This window comes from Medicago sativa, chromosome 8 (genome assembly GCF_051527215.1).
Source record: "Medicago sativa cultivar Bolivia chromosome 8, Bolivia_mono, whole genome shotgun sequence".
Lineage (NCBI taxonomy): Eukaryota > Viridiplantae > Streptophyta > Magnoliopsida > Fabales > Fabaceae > Medicago > Medicago sativa.
In genome coordinates, this window is record NC_140756.1 from 62,968,923 (window position 1) to 62,982,637 (window position 13,715).

The 13,715-nt window shown below is 34.3% G+C and overlaps 1 protein-coding gene across 1 annotated transcript; it reads right to left on the minus strand.

The window, feature by feature from the left end:
* Positions 1–1,833: 1,833 nt before the first annotated feature.
* On the minus strand, positions 1,834–8,612 carry TKI1 (TSL-kinase interacting protein 1). Its single transcript, XM_085739412.1, has 14 exons — positions 8,458–8,612; positions 7,755–7,946; positions 7,575–7,660; positions 7,442–7,489; positions 7,195–7,304; positions 5,880–5,964; positions 5,502–5,781; positions 5,227–5,361; positions 4,983–5,134; positions 4,641–4,879; positions 3,709–4,069; positions 2,967–3,377; positions 2,748–2,882; positions 1,834–2,445 (listed from the first exon to the last, which is right to left on the minus strand). Exons 2-14 carry the CDS (start codon positions 7,885–7,887, stop codon positions 2,224–2,226), a joined length of 2,397 nt encoding a protein of 798 aa, XP_085595538.1. The 5' UTR covers positions 7,888–7,946; positions 8,458–8,612; the 3' UTR covers positions 1,834–2,223.
* Between the last annotated feature and the right edge of the window lie 5,103 nt (positions 8,613–13,715).

Here is a 13,715-nt window from a genome sequence, read left to right on the forward strand (position 1 = left end):
AGACTATGTGAAGACAATAATATTATATAAACAGGGGTCAAATTAAATATATATATCTAATTTTAGATTAAAAATACAATACACATGTGAAGGCAAGTGGGGTCGCTTGACCCCATTGCCCCCCACACTAGATCCGTGCCTGCTCCCCCAAAGTCCTCTCCACCCACCCAAAGTCCTAAGTAGAGTCTCATTGTACTAATATATAACGATTATGGCTACCTTTGTTGAGTCACGTTAAATAATATTGTTCTTTGTAAGGGAGTCTCTTAGGAGGATTACTTAGGGCTACTCATACTTTGTTTGTACATTTACACGATGAGATCCATATCCATCTTGTTGGGTTCCCTTGGTAGTGGTTTGAGCAGCTTAAAAAGGGCATCATAAGACTAGCTACAATGAGTACATGATAAGGGTTTGGCATATAAGGGCGCACACAGAAAAAAAAAGGCATCGTGAAGGAGATTGCAAATACATTCGTGGCGACAACGTTTGCACAAAAAACTACAACATCATGTGGCATCCCATTTGTGGTTTTTCATTAGGTGTCATACGCGCAAGATGGTTTTGTCGTCTAAATGTGGTACACTCAAGAGAAAGAAAGAACAAAGACAACATACAAGAAAGAGGAACTTGTTGTGGGAATAACAATGGCATTGAAGGTGCTCCCACTATCTCTGGTGTGCACACGATAGATTGTTGCCACATATGGCATCTCACTTGCGTTGTCATACCAAGTTTGCCAGAAATTTTAGGTTGTATCAAGTTCGAAGGGTTAGGCTAACAATGTCCTTTTCTTCTTAAAACCATAAGTTATCATCCATTTGAGCTTGACCTACCATATTTAAAACTAGAATCAACTTGCAGAATACCGATTTCTTACGCCAAAGTTTTCCTTCTTCGGGAGAAATGAATAGGTCATTGTGTCCATGCCTAGCTAGTTAAGTGTGACACAATAGATGTTGTGAACAAGTTGAAATTCGAGGACTTGGGTTCGAGAAAGGTAGTCACAAGTTTTTCTTTCTTCCCTCTTTTCTCCATTCTCGCTTCATTATTAACCTTAACTCCCACTCTCTTTTCTTCATATTCTCCTATCACCATTTTGATTTTCCCTATTGTTGCATGATCGAGCTTTTCAGGCAAATGTCATGATTTATTATTATATGTAACTTCTCAATCATTGTCAATCGCCTTTAGCATTGATTCATCCCCACCATTCTTCGGCTCCTCATTATTCTCTGCTATATCATTTAGAACTTTGATGAATGATATGAACACTCTTTTTTTTCAACACTCGGTAACATTCACTTTCATTGGATGAAATTTATGTGGAGCACACCATTTTATGGGAACCCATTTGCAAAGTTTGGGATTCATATTGATTTCATCCAATAAGAGAGTGTTAGTAAGAGTGTTGAAAAGAGTGTTCATAGCACTCTTCATAAAACGCGAACATGATTTCTTTGCTCCTCAGCTTCTATTGCTTGAAGCATATCCCAAAAATCTGGGATGAATTCCTTGATCAAGAAATTGAGCAACTCTAGATGTAGGTCACAATCTTCTTCCACTCTGTTATAAAATTTTATAATTTTATAAATTTAACATGAAAATGTTTTTATAATTTTGTACCTTTATATTAATAGAATAAGCAACCTCACAAAATGTCATTTCTTCCCTTATCATTGGCATAAACTGAACGAGACACATTTTGTTCAAAAAGAGAATTAGATTAAAAACATTATCGCACTTAAAATCAGTTCAATACATTTTAGTTATGCACATAGTCCAAGATCTATCCTGCAAATAACTTAAGGAGAGAATGAGAGATAAATCAGATAATCAAATAAGTGATAGTTTTCATTAACTTGGTGCAGGGGATAATGAGAGATAAACCAGAAAGAGTTCCGTTAACTTCAAAAATCGGTTCTAATCGGGGAGAATGAGAGATAAACCAGAAAGGATGTGTTTACTGAGTAAAGGGATATTTATACAGAGTTTAACAGAAACCCGCGAGATAGATACAGTGTAGATCCTTCTATGCTCAATTTTTTTGTACAAAAGGGAATCGACCCAAATAGATGAACATATACATCAGGAGTTGAAGCGGCTAAAACCACTTTTTGGCATGCGCACCTCAAGTTAGTTTAAAGAAAAAAAGTTATTCACGACATACTACAACATGCCGAAATCAGAAAACGTTACCAGGAAGCAATGATGTAAAGAGTCTCAAATACCACTTCCAATTTTAAAATTTGAGAGAGTGGCAGTTTCTTGAGCCTCAACTGTCGATGGTGTTTCCTTCTTGTCAATTCCAAAAAAGGAGCAATTCTGGAAGGCATCCAGGCTGCTGGCTATCAAGCGATTAAGTCCGCTATCACTTAGAATTGGATCATCGCTGTGGTACTTAGTAGATGGTATTTCCAAGTCCAGCGGTCCCAAAGAATCAGGCTGCCACACGAAAAAAAAAGGAAAGATGAGGTGGTAAATAAAGTCAATTGTATGAAATACTTCAAAAGGTTTAGTATGTAAGACAACACCAATGGAAACATTTCAGAGATCAAAATAATAGTTCAACCGCTGTAATAAATATAATGGTTCAAATATTTTATAATTTTGATGGACGGTTTAAATGCGAGGATGTTCAAAGTATTACAATTATGTTTGTGACAATTCCCTGAGATAAACTTCGTCCAAATTGTCTTGCCGCAAGAAAATCTAAACAGAAAAAAAGAGTATAGAAAGGAAAGTACCCAATACATATCTGCTAGCCCAGTAAAATCTTTGGCTAAATGATACTTGTTATCTGCATCGGACTCACAACCGTCCATAGGCAAAGGGTCTGTTTGAGCAATATCGTCCACAAGGCTCTCTTTTTCAGGTGAAATCTGCCATGAAACAATGAAGGTTAAACATCATTACACTTCACAAGCAAACATTCAGTAATAGATAACAAAATCAATAAATACTACCTTATCCAAATTTTCAAAGCTTCTTTCAGGAACCTTTTTATCAGAATCTAAAGAAGCAATGAGAGATAAACAAGGACCGTCTTCATGACGAATAATAGAATCCTTTTTAAATGAGAAAGCATCACGTGTTTCTTCAGCATCCCAGATAGATGACATATGAGTTGCCAGAGTTGATTGGCCCATCTTGTCTTGGTGTTTAGATATGTGAGCAGCAATAGCAGCATCAAATGAGTCGCAACTAAAAGGGATTTGATGAACACTGCGGCAATTCTCAGCAATAAGAGCATCAATGCAGTTATCGTTGTGATCCTGGGACACTCCTGAAAGTAGGTCCCCCACGCTAATGTTGGTAAGGGTGTCAGCCCACTCACCAGCTGACAGGCCTGATCCATTGGTTGATTTCAACCCATCCTGAATACATAAAAGAGGCTTAAAGCTTAAATCATTGCATAATAGACAGGATCATAACAATGATACACTACGCAACTTAACAAACCAAACAAAAACAGTAGATTAAAATGCCAAACAGAAATTCAAAGCAGTGCTTAATTGAACATTATCTAAAACACAGGAGAGGTATGGTAAAGACCACAGTCCCCAGGAAATGAAAATATTTATCGTTTTAGCCAACAAAGTACACTAAATTGGAATTTCAAGATCCATGACATGAAAATGAAAATCTACAGTAGCACCTTAGAGCTAATAGATGTAAGTGAGCAAGATATAAGAGGGTGACAATTACCATGTCTTCCAAGTGTCTAGTTACAGCTCCATCTGTAGCATCTTTTCCATGCGATGATATCTGGGCTGTAGGTCCACAAGGCTCCTCGGTGCTTGTATTATGGTATATACTTCCATCTCTAGTGTTAGGCAAATAAGTTGAGGTAGAGGTAAGAGCATCGTTTATGTTCGTGGATGTTCCACAGTCTACATAGTGCTCCTTGGAGTAATTATTAGTTGATGGCGTAGGAAGTGATGGCGAATTCACAATCCGGTCGTTCATATTATCACCACCATTTTTGGATAGTCTAACCATGCAGCTGGATGCTACAGGTGCTTGCATATTCAATACCCCATGCTCAGTATAAGAGAACCAACCATACCTTCAAAAAGATATGTAAATGTCAAATAAGTTTATGGGATTTTCCTAGTGAAGAAAAAGGAGAAACTGCTTCAAATATTTGAATTTATACAAACCCATACATTACTAAAAGTATTTTAACTTTCCCACATGAAAATTCAATCTCAATTTTGTCTCCAGCTAGAGTCCAAGTTTTTTCAAATTCTATACATATGCTTTATTTTTTATTCATCCCTAGAGGTCTGATAAAAATTAGATGACCTTATTCCATGCACACAAGGCCCTTCATGCTGTATTCTTTTCTCTAGCAGGTTTCCCAAATTTCAATTTTGAATTAGTTCACTGGTAAAGAAGGAAAGATAACCCACATGGTTTTCTATTTATAGCACACTTGTATGCACAGAATACCAAAATATTCTATTGATTTCTTTAACTTTATACGTTTAAAACCATCTTGTTTAATTTTCCCTCGTCAATTCAAGATTTCAATATAATAAAGCCTGACTAACCAACCAATCAATAATAGAACAATGGATTTTCACACCTACTTTGGCTATGAACAAAACCAAGATTGCAACATGGAAAAGAGATACCTCAAACGGAATATAGGTGGACTTCCTATCGCTGCATATATATCAGCTGCGCTAAGAGTAGATTCCTGGTTCCATCTTTGATAATTATTCAAGTTTTCCTTTTGAACGCCATAAGGAAAAAGCATCAACTCTCCAACTGCTATGCTTGAATCGCCCCATTTACGGTTTAGATGTTCTAAAATTGATGATATCTTCTTTCGTGTACTAAGTGTAAGCTCCAAGTATGGATTATGCTTTTCCTAGGAGGGAAAAGAAAGAGGAACCATAAATATGTAATTTCACAAATCAGAAGCACTTTCACATTGCTACAGTAAGATGCTTTTGGATTTATCTCGTACTCACCATTTCCAAGGCTCTTCGAGTGGGTTCATCAATTGGGAATAACTGGAGTTTAAGTTTCACAATATTCTGCACATTATTATCAACAGAGTGATTTTGAGGAAATGTGGGTAAAGAGGGCAGGACATGATCAGCAGGATCAGAACATTTTTCCCCTGGAATTAACATTGATAAACCAGAGTTAAGTCACAGCATTGTTCTCATTGGGGTAAGGACCAAGTACAAATACTACAACTGTGATAGCTACCTGGATTCTCCTGGTCATGTTCAACCTCATTAACGGTGGCAGCTCGCTCCAAATGCTCGGCAGCATCTGCAACTAAAGAAACGCCAGCAATTGCAGCCTTCTCCCATTTTTTATATGCAGCTGATGTGATCACGCCTGATAGAAACATAACAAACTTTTTATGACAAGAGTAAAACAAAAAATGTGCAGATTTAATATATATTATTATGAAATGGAAAACTAGATTAAAGCAGAAAACTAGTAAAAGATCTTGAAGGGAATTGAAAAAGAATCACCAGATTTCTTTCGCTGCCTCGTAGGTTTTGAGTTATTTGAATCTCCCTTAGCACTGCTACGGTTAACACCCATGCTCACATTGCGCTTCAATGGTGGTTTAGAAGGTCCAAGTTTTATAATATTTTGACTCTCAACAAGAATCATTTTAACTGCACGACTATCATTCCCTGATGCTCTAGCTTGATTTGAGACAGTGTTAAGACCAGGAGGTTGACAATTTCCACCCTGCAAAGGTCGCTTCCTTACACTCTTCTTCCGATCCTTCAAAAGTTGGTGCTCCTTCATGGAAGAATAAAATAGGTCAGCTTCAGCATATACTGAGCATATTAAAATTAGAAATGCAAAAGTTTCCAGCGGAATGCAAATAGTTGACTTACCAAGGCTTCTAAAAATATTTTAAACCTACGGGGCTTTAGGTGAAGCTTTGAGGCTTTGAACCTGTACTTTTCCAATAAAGACCACCTGTGTCACAGGTCAGATAAGTTGAGAACAAATCATACTATAATTCGTGAAAAACTTTCAATGCAAAAAATCCTAAGAACAATAGTAGAATACCCCAAAAAAAAATTGTACAAAGTAAAACCCAATTCTTAAGAAAATTGCTAAAAGATGATAAAATCAGAAAATTTGCAGTCAATGTAAAAAGATTTTACACCATAAACCAATGATATGTTGCTTATAAAGTACGGGCTCAGCTAGAAGGAGAAGCCAGAATAGCATGGAATAATTGACTCACATAGAATGAGAAAATTGGCTAAGCAAGGGTACTCAAACTTCGACCACCTGACCAAGTGGCAGGAGGATGAGATACTAATTACGAAAAATAGCCATCATAGAAAGAAAATGGGAGAGTTTTATTGATATGCTCCCCTACCTTGAGACAAGGGAAACAAAGAGCTTACAATAGAAGTCCTCAGGGTATTTGAATGGTGACTCCCCTAACACAATGATAAACCAACTAACTAACTAACTCATTCAATCCTTTTTGGTATATACAAAATTCTCATAAATGAAAAGATTCCGTAAAAAACTAACAAGGCCTGACCCCTTGATTCTTCGGCCCATAAACATTCCTAATTGGGGGTTGGGTACTACCAGAGAGTAGTGAGGAAAAATATAAGGAATCAGTAAGGATGTTACGAGCAAAGGAGAGGAAGAAAACAAGAGGAGGGGGGAAAAGGTAAGCAGACATGAACTGAGTGAAACAGAAAGCACTTGGGATGGGTGAGAGGTTTTTGTGCGGAACTTCGCCAGTAACATTCTCTTCTCATCTTCATTTCTCAACCAATTTCAGTCATACACAGGGCTACCTATGCATCTAAGGAACTTAGTCTTCTTTATTTCAACAGTTTGACTGGTTTCCCAATTCCTATGAGTTGTGATATCATTTAACAAGCCAGCTTGACATCTCATGAAGTAGCTAACTTATTATAGTCAAACTCTCAAACTAACGTGGCAATATATCATTGAATGGTTGTATAATAAAACACATCAAACTTGAACTAAGATCAGACACCCAATTGATTCTTTTTAAAGAAATATGCACTTTTAAACATTCCCCTTATGTTCATAGATGATGGTCTCTGATGCCAAAATGAACTTAACTCGATGCAAAAATATATAGTCTACATCTTTTCCATTATATGTATAAACCTATTTAATAAACAACCACTCGAAGTAAAGGTATGTTACCAACGAAGCATTGCAGCATTGGTATCTTTTGAGTTTTTGGCATCCAAACATAATTCTGGACCAAGATGTTTGTTCATCCGTCTCACAAGCCGATAGTAATAATGCCTAACCTGTAAGTCATCCACGAAAGAAAAAGAGAGGTGAGAAAGGAAAAACAAGCCAAGATATTATCGGAGATGAAATGAAACACTATCATTAGGAAGGGAATGGGAAAACTGAAAGGGTAAAACAGGATTGTATAGCATACCTGATCCTTGTTTTTACTTTGTACACGGGAAGTGATTTTCTCAAAATTCTACATTGAAGGATATTGCAATTAGCAGCTTTATGGTACCAAAAGAAACAAAAACATCAAAGATAATAATAGCATACAAGTGTACCTTCCCAACTTGCCGTAATGCGGTGAAGAAGCTTTCCTCCTCATTACGAGTCCAAGCAGCCCACTGCCTTGTTGGTTTCTTCGGAGCTATATATAAATGAAAGACAGGCAAACACATCTCAAAAACTACACACGCCTACAAAAATCATACGAATGTGTAAATTAAGCGTCAAAAACTGACCTGGCTGCTGTGGCATAATAACATCATTTGCAAGAGATGTTGAAACACCAGGGTCCTCATTTTGAACAGAAACAGCAGTCTCGGAATGAAGTTGAGTGTTCAAATCAATCAAGATTTCCGCCTCAGCCTCCATTTTTTCTTCCTCACATGCTCTTGCTATTCAAATCCAAATTCACCAAAAGACACAGTTCCCTAAGAATATCAACAAAGATTAAGACTATCAGATAACCAAAAATCACGCCTGAACTGCATCCAACTAAGCCAAGACACACAGACACCAAACACAACACTGACGCGGATACCAGTAAAAAATTTGAAAAAACAAACTAATCGGACACCAGACACGCCTTCCATCAGAAGTGTTGATGCTACTAAGGCTGCAACTCACAAGCATAACTTACAACAAACAGCGATTTTCATCGTCGAATACAGATAAAAATCGCAATTCACAATGTAGGTTACAGCACATAGATTTAATTTCTATTTCTACTAGTTTCATACCTAAACAAATTTCAAACAAATTTGAAATAAACTCTCAAAAACAATTCCTATTGAAAATTTCAATGAAAATTACGTAACAAATTCACAAAAGTAACACAATTAGCAACGAATTTCTAAATTTTGATCGATAATTTTTTGATCTAACAAGTTCCAAAAAAGGAAACAACGAATAGAAAGATATTACAGTAACGAAAAATCGTACCTGAAGAATGAACGTTGACGAAAGGAAGAGAAATTGAAATTCTGAAAACCCTAATTCGAAGGAAAAGGAAGATGAAAGATGAAGCAACAAGATCCACGATGAAGATTCATTCAATGTTCAAAATCAAAACGAAGCGTTTCCAGTGGTTGCAAATTGCAAATATTTTTTTGCTAAAGTAGTTTTGTCAACAATTTTTTTATTTTATTTATTTTCTATTTAGTCCTTCTTTCAAATTATATTATGCTTTGGTCCTTCAAATAAATAAGGGTTTGTTCGTTACGGAAAAGATTTAATTCATATAATAACTACTTTCATTAATGTTTGACTTTAATCGTAACTATGTTTAAAGTCACACAATCGTTTGATCATAATTATTTGACTTTAGTTATCCGATCATGAGAATGATTGTGATTTATTAATTATATAAATCTTTTTATATCAGTGGTGTATTAAAATTAAACTTTTATGTTTTCAAATTTTATAAGAAGATATTTTATTTTATTGAAAAAAAAACAATATTCATTCAAATTTATATAGTTCATCAATACAACCACAAGTTTAATATTATTAATACTACCTTTGTTCCTTATTATAAGACACTAGCCAAAAAAAATTCATATCTCTTAAATTAATACTACCTTTGTTCCTTATTATAAGACACTAGCGAAAAGATGGGCACTCACGTGCCCCGTCTTTCTGCTCATTTTATTGTTCTAACGTTTGAAAATTATGAACGGTGTTTTCTTTTTTTATGAAATTTTGATTTTGATTAAAACTAAAAAATAAATGTTTATCGACATTTGAAATAATAAAGAAATTAAAATTGATTTCTTAAATCAGTGATTGAATATTTTATCTGTACTATATATATACTATATATAAAGAAAGTAGAATGTTTAAGGATGACTTTTTTCTTCCAATTATACCCTAAAATAATTTGAATATAAAAATGTTATTTTGTTGATGTCATTCAAAAAGATAAGAATGTATCTTATATTGTTTATATTTTTAAAAAAAATATTATATTTGTATAGCATCATTGAAAAGATAAGTATAGTTTGTAACAATATGAAAGTGCAAAATATATATCGTCTGTTCCTATGATTTTAATCAGAATCAAAATAAGTTTAATCAAAATTTCATAAAAATTACTGTTCGTAATTTATACGCATTAGCACAATAAAAAGACGAGACAGATGTGCACGAAGTGCCTGTCTAAACGCTAGTTGTTATAAAAATATTTACTCATAGTAAAATGGGTTAAAGTGTTACACATACTTAATTATCAAGGGTTCAAAGTGTAATTCAAGCATTTTATAGTGGATGGGAGTGTAATTCAATCGCAATAATGTAAAACATATTTAGTTAATAGAAGTTTTATAACAATTTAAAAATATGTTCCCTCCTAAGACAACAATAGCAACAAAATGAAATAGTAGCATACATAACAAAAAGGTTTGAACATCAAGATACATTACGAAAGACTTCGTGATAAACAACATTTGAGGTCGTATTAGTGTTCTTTCCATCTCCATCAATGATTAGTATTTTCAAACTTTGTCTTGAAGTGACCCTGGAAATTGCAACGTACAGCTGACCATGCGAGAACACAGGACTCGACAAATAAATTCCAACATTTTTAAGTGATTGCCCTTGACTCTTGAAAGTTTTAAATGTCGATGACCATAGTCTTCTATTGGTACTAATTACTATTCATTGCAGCCATAAAAGCAATTATTGCATATTGATTTGTAATGCTTTGCGACCTGAAATTTTGATTAGCCTTAATGAGCAATTAGTTTCGATTAGCATAATGGTAGAATCTTATATAATAAAGCTTAACCCCTAAAGCTATTTCTAACCCTAATATTTTTCCCCCATTTCTCCCTCCACTTTTCTGAGTCATTGGATCTTGCACATTTAGGCGCCATTCAATTTTAGTCATTGATCATCTTACTTAATTAATGCCAGCCGAATTTTGTTATCAAGTTTGCTATAATTTTGGTCAGCCGAATCCTTATTATTATTTTTTTTTAATTCCTATCCTCCTTTTTTTTTATTCCTATCCTCCTTTTTTTTTTCGAATCCTTATTTTTTTATTTTTTTTTGAATTCCTATCCTCCTTTTGGCCAGCCGAATCCTGATTATTATTTTTTTGAATTCCTATCCTCCTTTTTTTTATTCCTATCCTCCTTTTTTTTTAAGCAAATATTTTCTACACTTTCAGGTTTGCAATTATTTAACATAACAAATTCCATCTAAAAAAATGCATCGCACCAATTTTATTCCTATCCTCTTGCCTTTTTTTTTATGAAGCAAATATTTTCTACCCTAATTTCTATGTAAACTTGGTTATCTTACTTACTAAAGCTTATCCCCTAAAGCTATCATTAACCCTAATTTTTCCTCCTAATTATTCCCAACGTGGCATTTGTGTTCTCCATGCATATTCAAATTTTCTCTCTTTCCCATGACCATATTTTCTCTCATTCTTAACAGCTCCCACAATCTCTTCTCTTATCAATTGTTAACGCCCCTCCCTCTCTCTCTCTCCCTCTCATCGGTATGCATCGCAAATTTGATACGGCAACGCAACATGACGAAGCTGAAGCGAAGGAAATCGAGTGATGGTTGGTCGGATTTTTTTAAATGTTGAATCTGATGGAGCGAAGAGATTTGTGTAAGGTGATTGTTCAACCGAGAAGAGAAATCAGAGGGATTTCAGAAAATTCATCGGACGGTGATTATCATGATCTAGATTGTTATTCTTCAGAATACTCATCTGTTGGATTTGATGACCTAATTCCCTTTCTCCTGGTTATCGATTTATCAAAGTCTTTTTTAGTAATCATTGTAATTGTTTTCTTTTTATTTTTTTAAAAAAAATATTGGTTTGGTTACGTTTCATTTGAATTAATCTCACGTTTTGATTATGACATCTCTGATTAGGTGATTTCGTTGAACAGTACCCCACAAGGATTTGACCGCCGCCGGCACCTGCGGTTGCTCCCTTCCACACCTCCAGCAGAGTTTCGATTTCGCCTTCTGTCTCACCTTTGGTGTTCTGTTTGGTTCTGTTTCACTATCAGTATCTTTGTCATGAACAAACGGTTGCGTTTCTGGTATCGATCTTGGGGAGTTCTTCTCCTCTCTTAGTAAATTTCACGACATTTGTTTATTGTTGTGTTTTTGAGTTTTGATTTTCGGAATGGTTTGGGAATTGATGATGAATGTTTGGTGCCATCAAGAATGGTGCAATTGATTATTGGTTAAGAACTGTGAGTTTAGAAATTTGTTTCTGTGATATTTACAAAATAAATAAAGATAGTTTACAAGAATATGTAATTAGATGGAGCAGAATCGAATGAGGAGTGATAGTTTACCAGAATTCTTGAATGTGTGATCAGATGGAGCGAAGTCGGTGGCGGAAGGTGACAATTCCTCACAAATAATCTTAAATTGGTTTCAGTTTTAGTCATTATTTTCACATTATTTTCTTAAATAATCTTAAATTGGTTTCAGATTTTTGTGCGGTTTTGCTATATCAGTTATATAATTGAATCTGATACGACCGCAAGGGATTGCAGATTTGCTGGAGCAGGTAGGGAGGATTTTGATGGTGGTTGAGGTTCTTTCGTGTAATCACATGAGGATTCTTCCAGTCATTGAGTTAGAAAAGTTAGTTAACAAGTTGTGGATCAAGTATTGTATTACGTTGAGTACAATACTGAAGAAGTAAGTATAAACTCATCATGTCCAGTTGCCTTATACAATAATTCTTCAAATGTTGTAATTTTTGTGTTGTGTATGAGTTTTATTAGAGTGTGGTTGTTTGCATCATATATAAACATGAATTTATATTGTTTAAGTGATGAGATGATCATCTTGAAGTGTTTGTTCTTGAATCCTTTTTATTTAACATTGGTTCTATTAAGTTTCGAATGTCATTGTTGTTATTAGCTTCTGCTGTTGTACATATATAGAACCAAGTATATAACAAAGTATGCAATTCTAGGTTACTTTTTTTAAATTTTTGTACCATATGAAATAAAGTGTGCTAATTAAATGTTTGGTGACTTGAATCTTTTCGCTATTATTATATGTCATTGGTAAATTGTTTTGGTGACTTACATCATTTAAATTCTTAATAGTATGTTATACGATGTTTTTCATATTTGTTGATATTTTTGATTTTTTTTAAGGGTGCTGTCATGTTGGCTAAATGCTTGGCTAACCATGCTGTCATATTTTTTTAACTAATGGATGGCAAACACTACATGATTTTAATGGGATCCCTATGTTTTTTTTGGCATCAGTCAATTTGGCATTATTATCAAGGACATGGTTGGCAAGAACATAACTTATTGGATATTTGATACCTCAATGAAGTTTCTGGTAAACATGACTGTTGTAATGACTCATTTCCATCAAGTCTTTTGTGGACTATGGTATGTCTATATTACTTTCCTCTACTTGAATATATGTTAACTCCTTTGCAATAGTTATGTATCAGCCTGTCATTTTCATTAGGTCCTCTGATCGAAAGTTTAATGATATGCCTTTCTTACCCTTTTCCATGTATAATCTTTGCTTTTTGTTTTTGCTTCATTTCTAGCTTAATTAAGAAACATTTCTGCTGCTTTTGAATTTATTTAGTCTTTTTCCCCTATTTTTATGGAAACAATTTTAGCCTTTATAGCTATGACTGTCATATGCTTGAAGTCAATGTGATGCAAAATACATTTACAAAAGTTATCATATGTTAACCATTTAACTTATGTACGTGTATGTTTTTATAAGCCATGTTATATCTATGCATATTTATTTAACTTAAAAGTAATTTATTATGATCCTATGCTTTAGCCGTGTGACCAAGACCATAATATTGTCACACAAATATTTTATTTTTTTGGTCAAATATTGTAATATGTATTGCTCTTTAGAAACTATTTTGAGGACTCTGTTGGTTCTACTTTTGTTTATACAGCTATCATTGAGGAGTTAATAGTTTTAACTATAGTGTTCTTCCATAAAAAAGTATCTTCATAACTTAAAAAGAAATTCAAAAGAATTGGGTTATCAAAAACTAGAAGCATGCGAAGAAAAATTTGTAAAACGATGTGCATAGTAACTAATAGTAGTTGTGTTGACCAGTTGACATTGATTCTCTAATAGGATCTAAAGGTGTTATAATAGTTAGTTGTGATTATCCTTTCGAAAGAAATTGATAGCTCAATATGTTTTTTGTCTGGTGTGTA

Bases quoted from the DNA above. Each gene is read 5' to 3' on its own strand.
- TKI1 (XM_085739412.1), bottom strand. From the start codon at position 7,887: ATGGAGGCTGAGGCGGAAATCTTGATTGATTTGAACACTCAACTTCAT. The intron at 5,362-5,501 runs GTGATTCTTTTT...TGTTTCTATCAG, and splicing joins GAGGCAGCGAAAGAAATCTG to GCGTGATCACATCAGCTGCA. The intron at 4,070-4,640 runs GTATCTCTTTTC...ATCTTTTTGAAG, and splicing joins CCACCTATATTCCGTTTGAG to GTATGGTTGGTTCTCTTATA.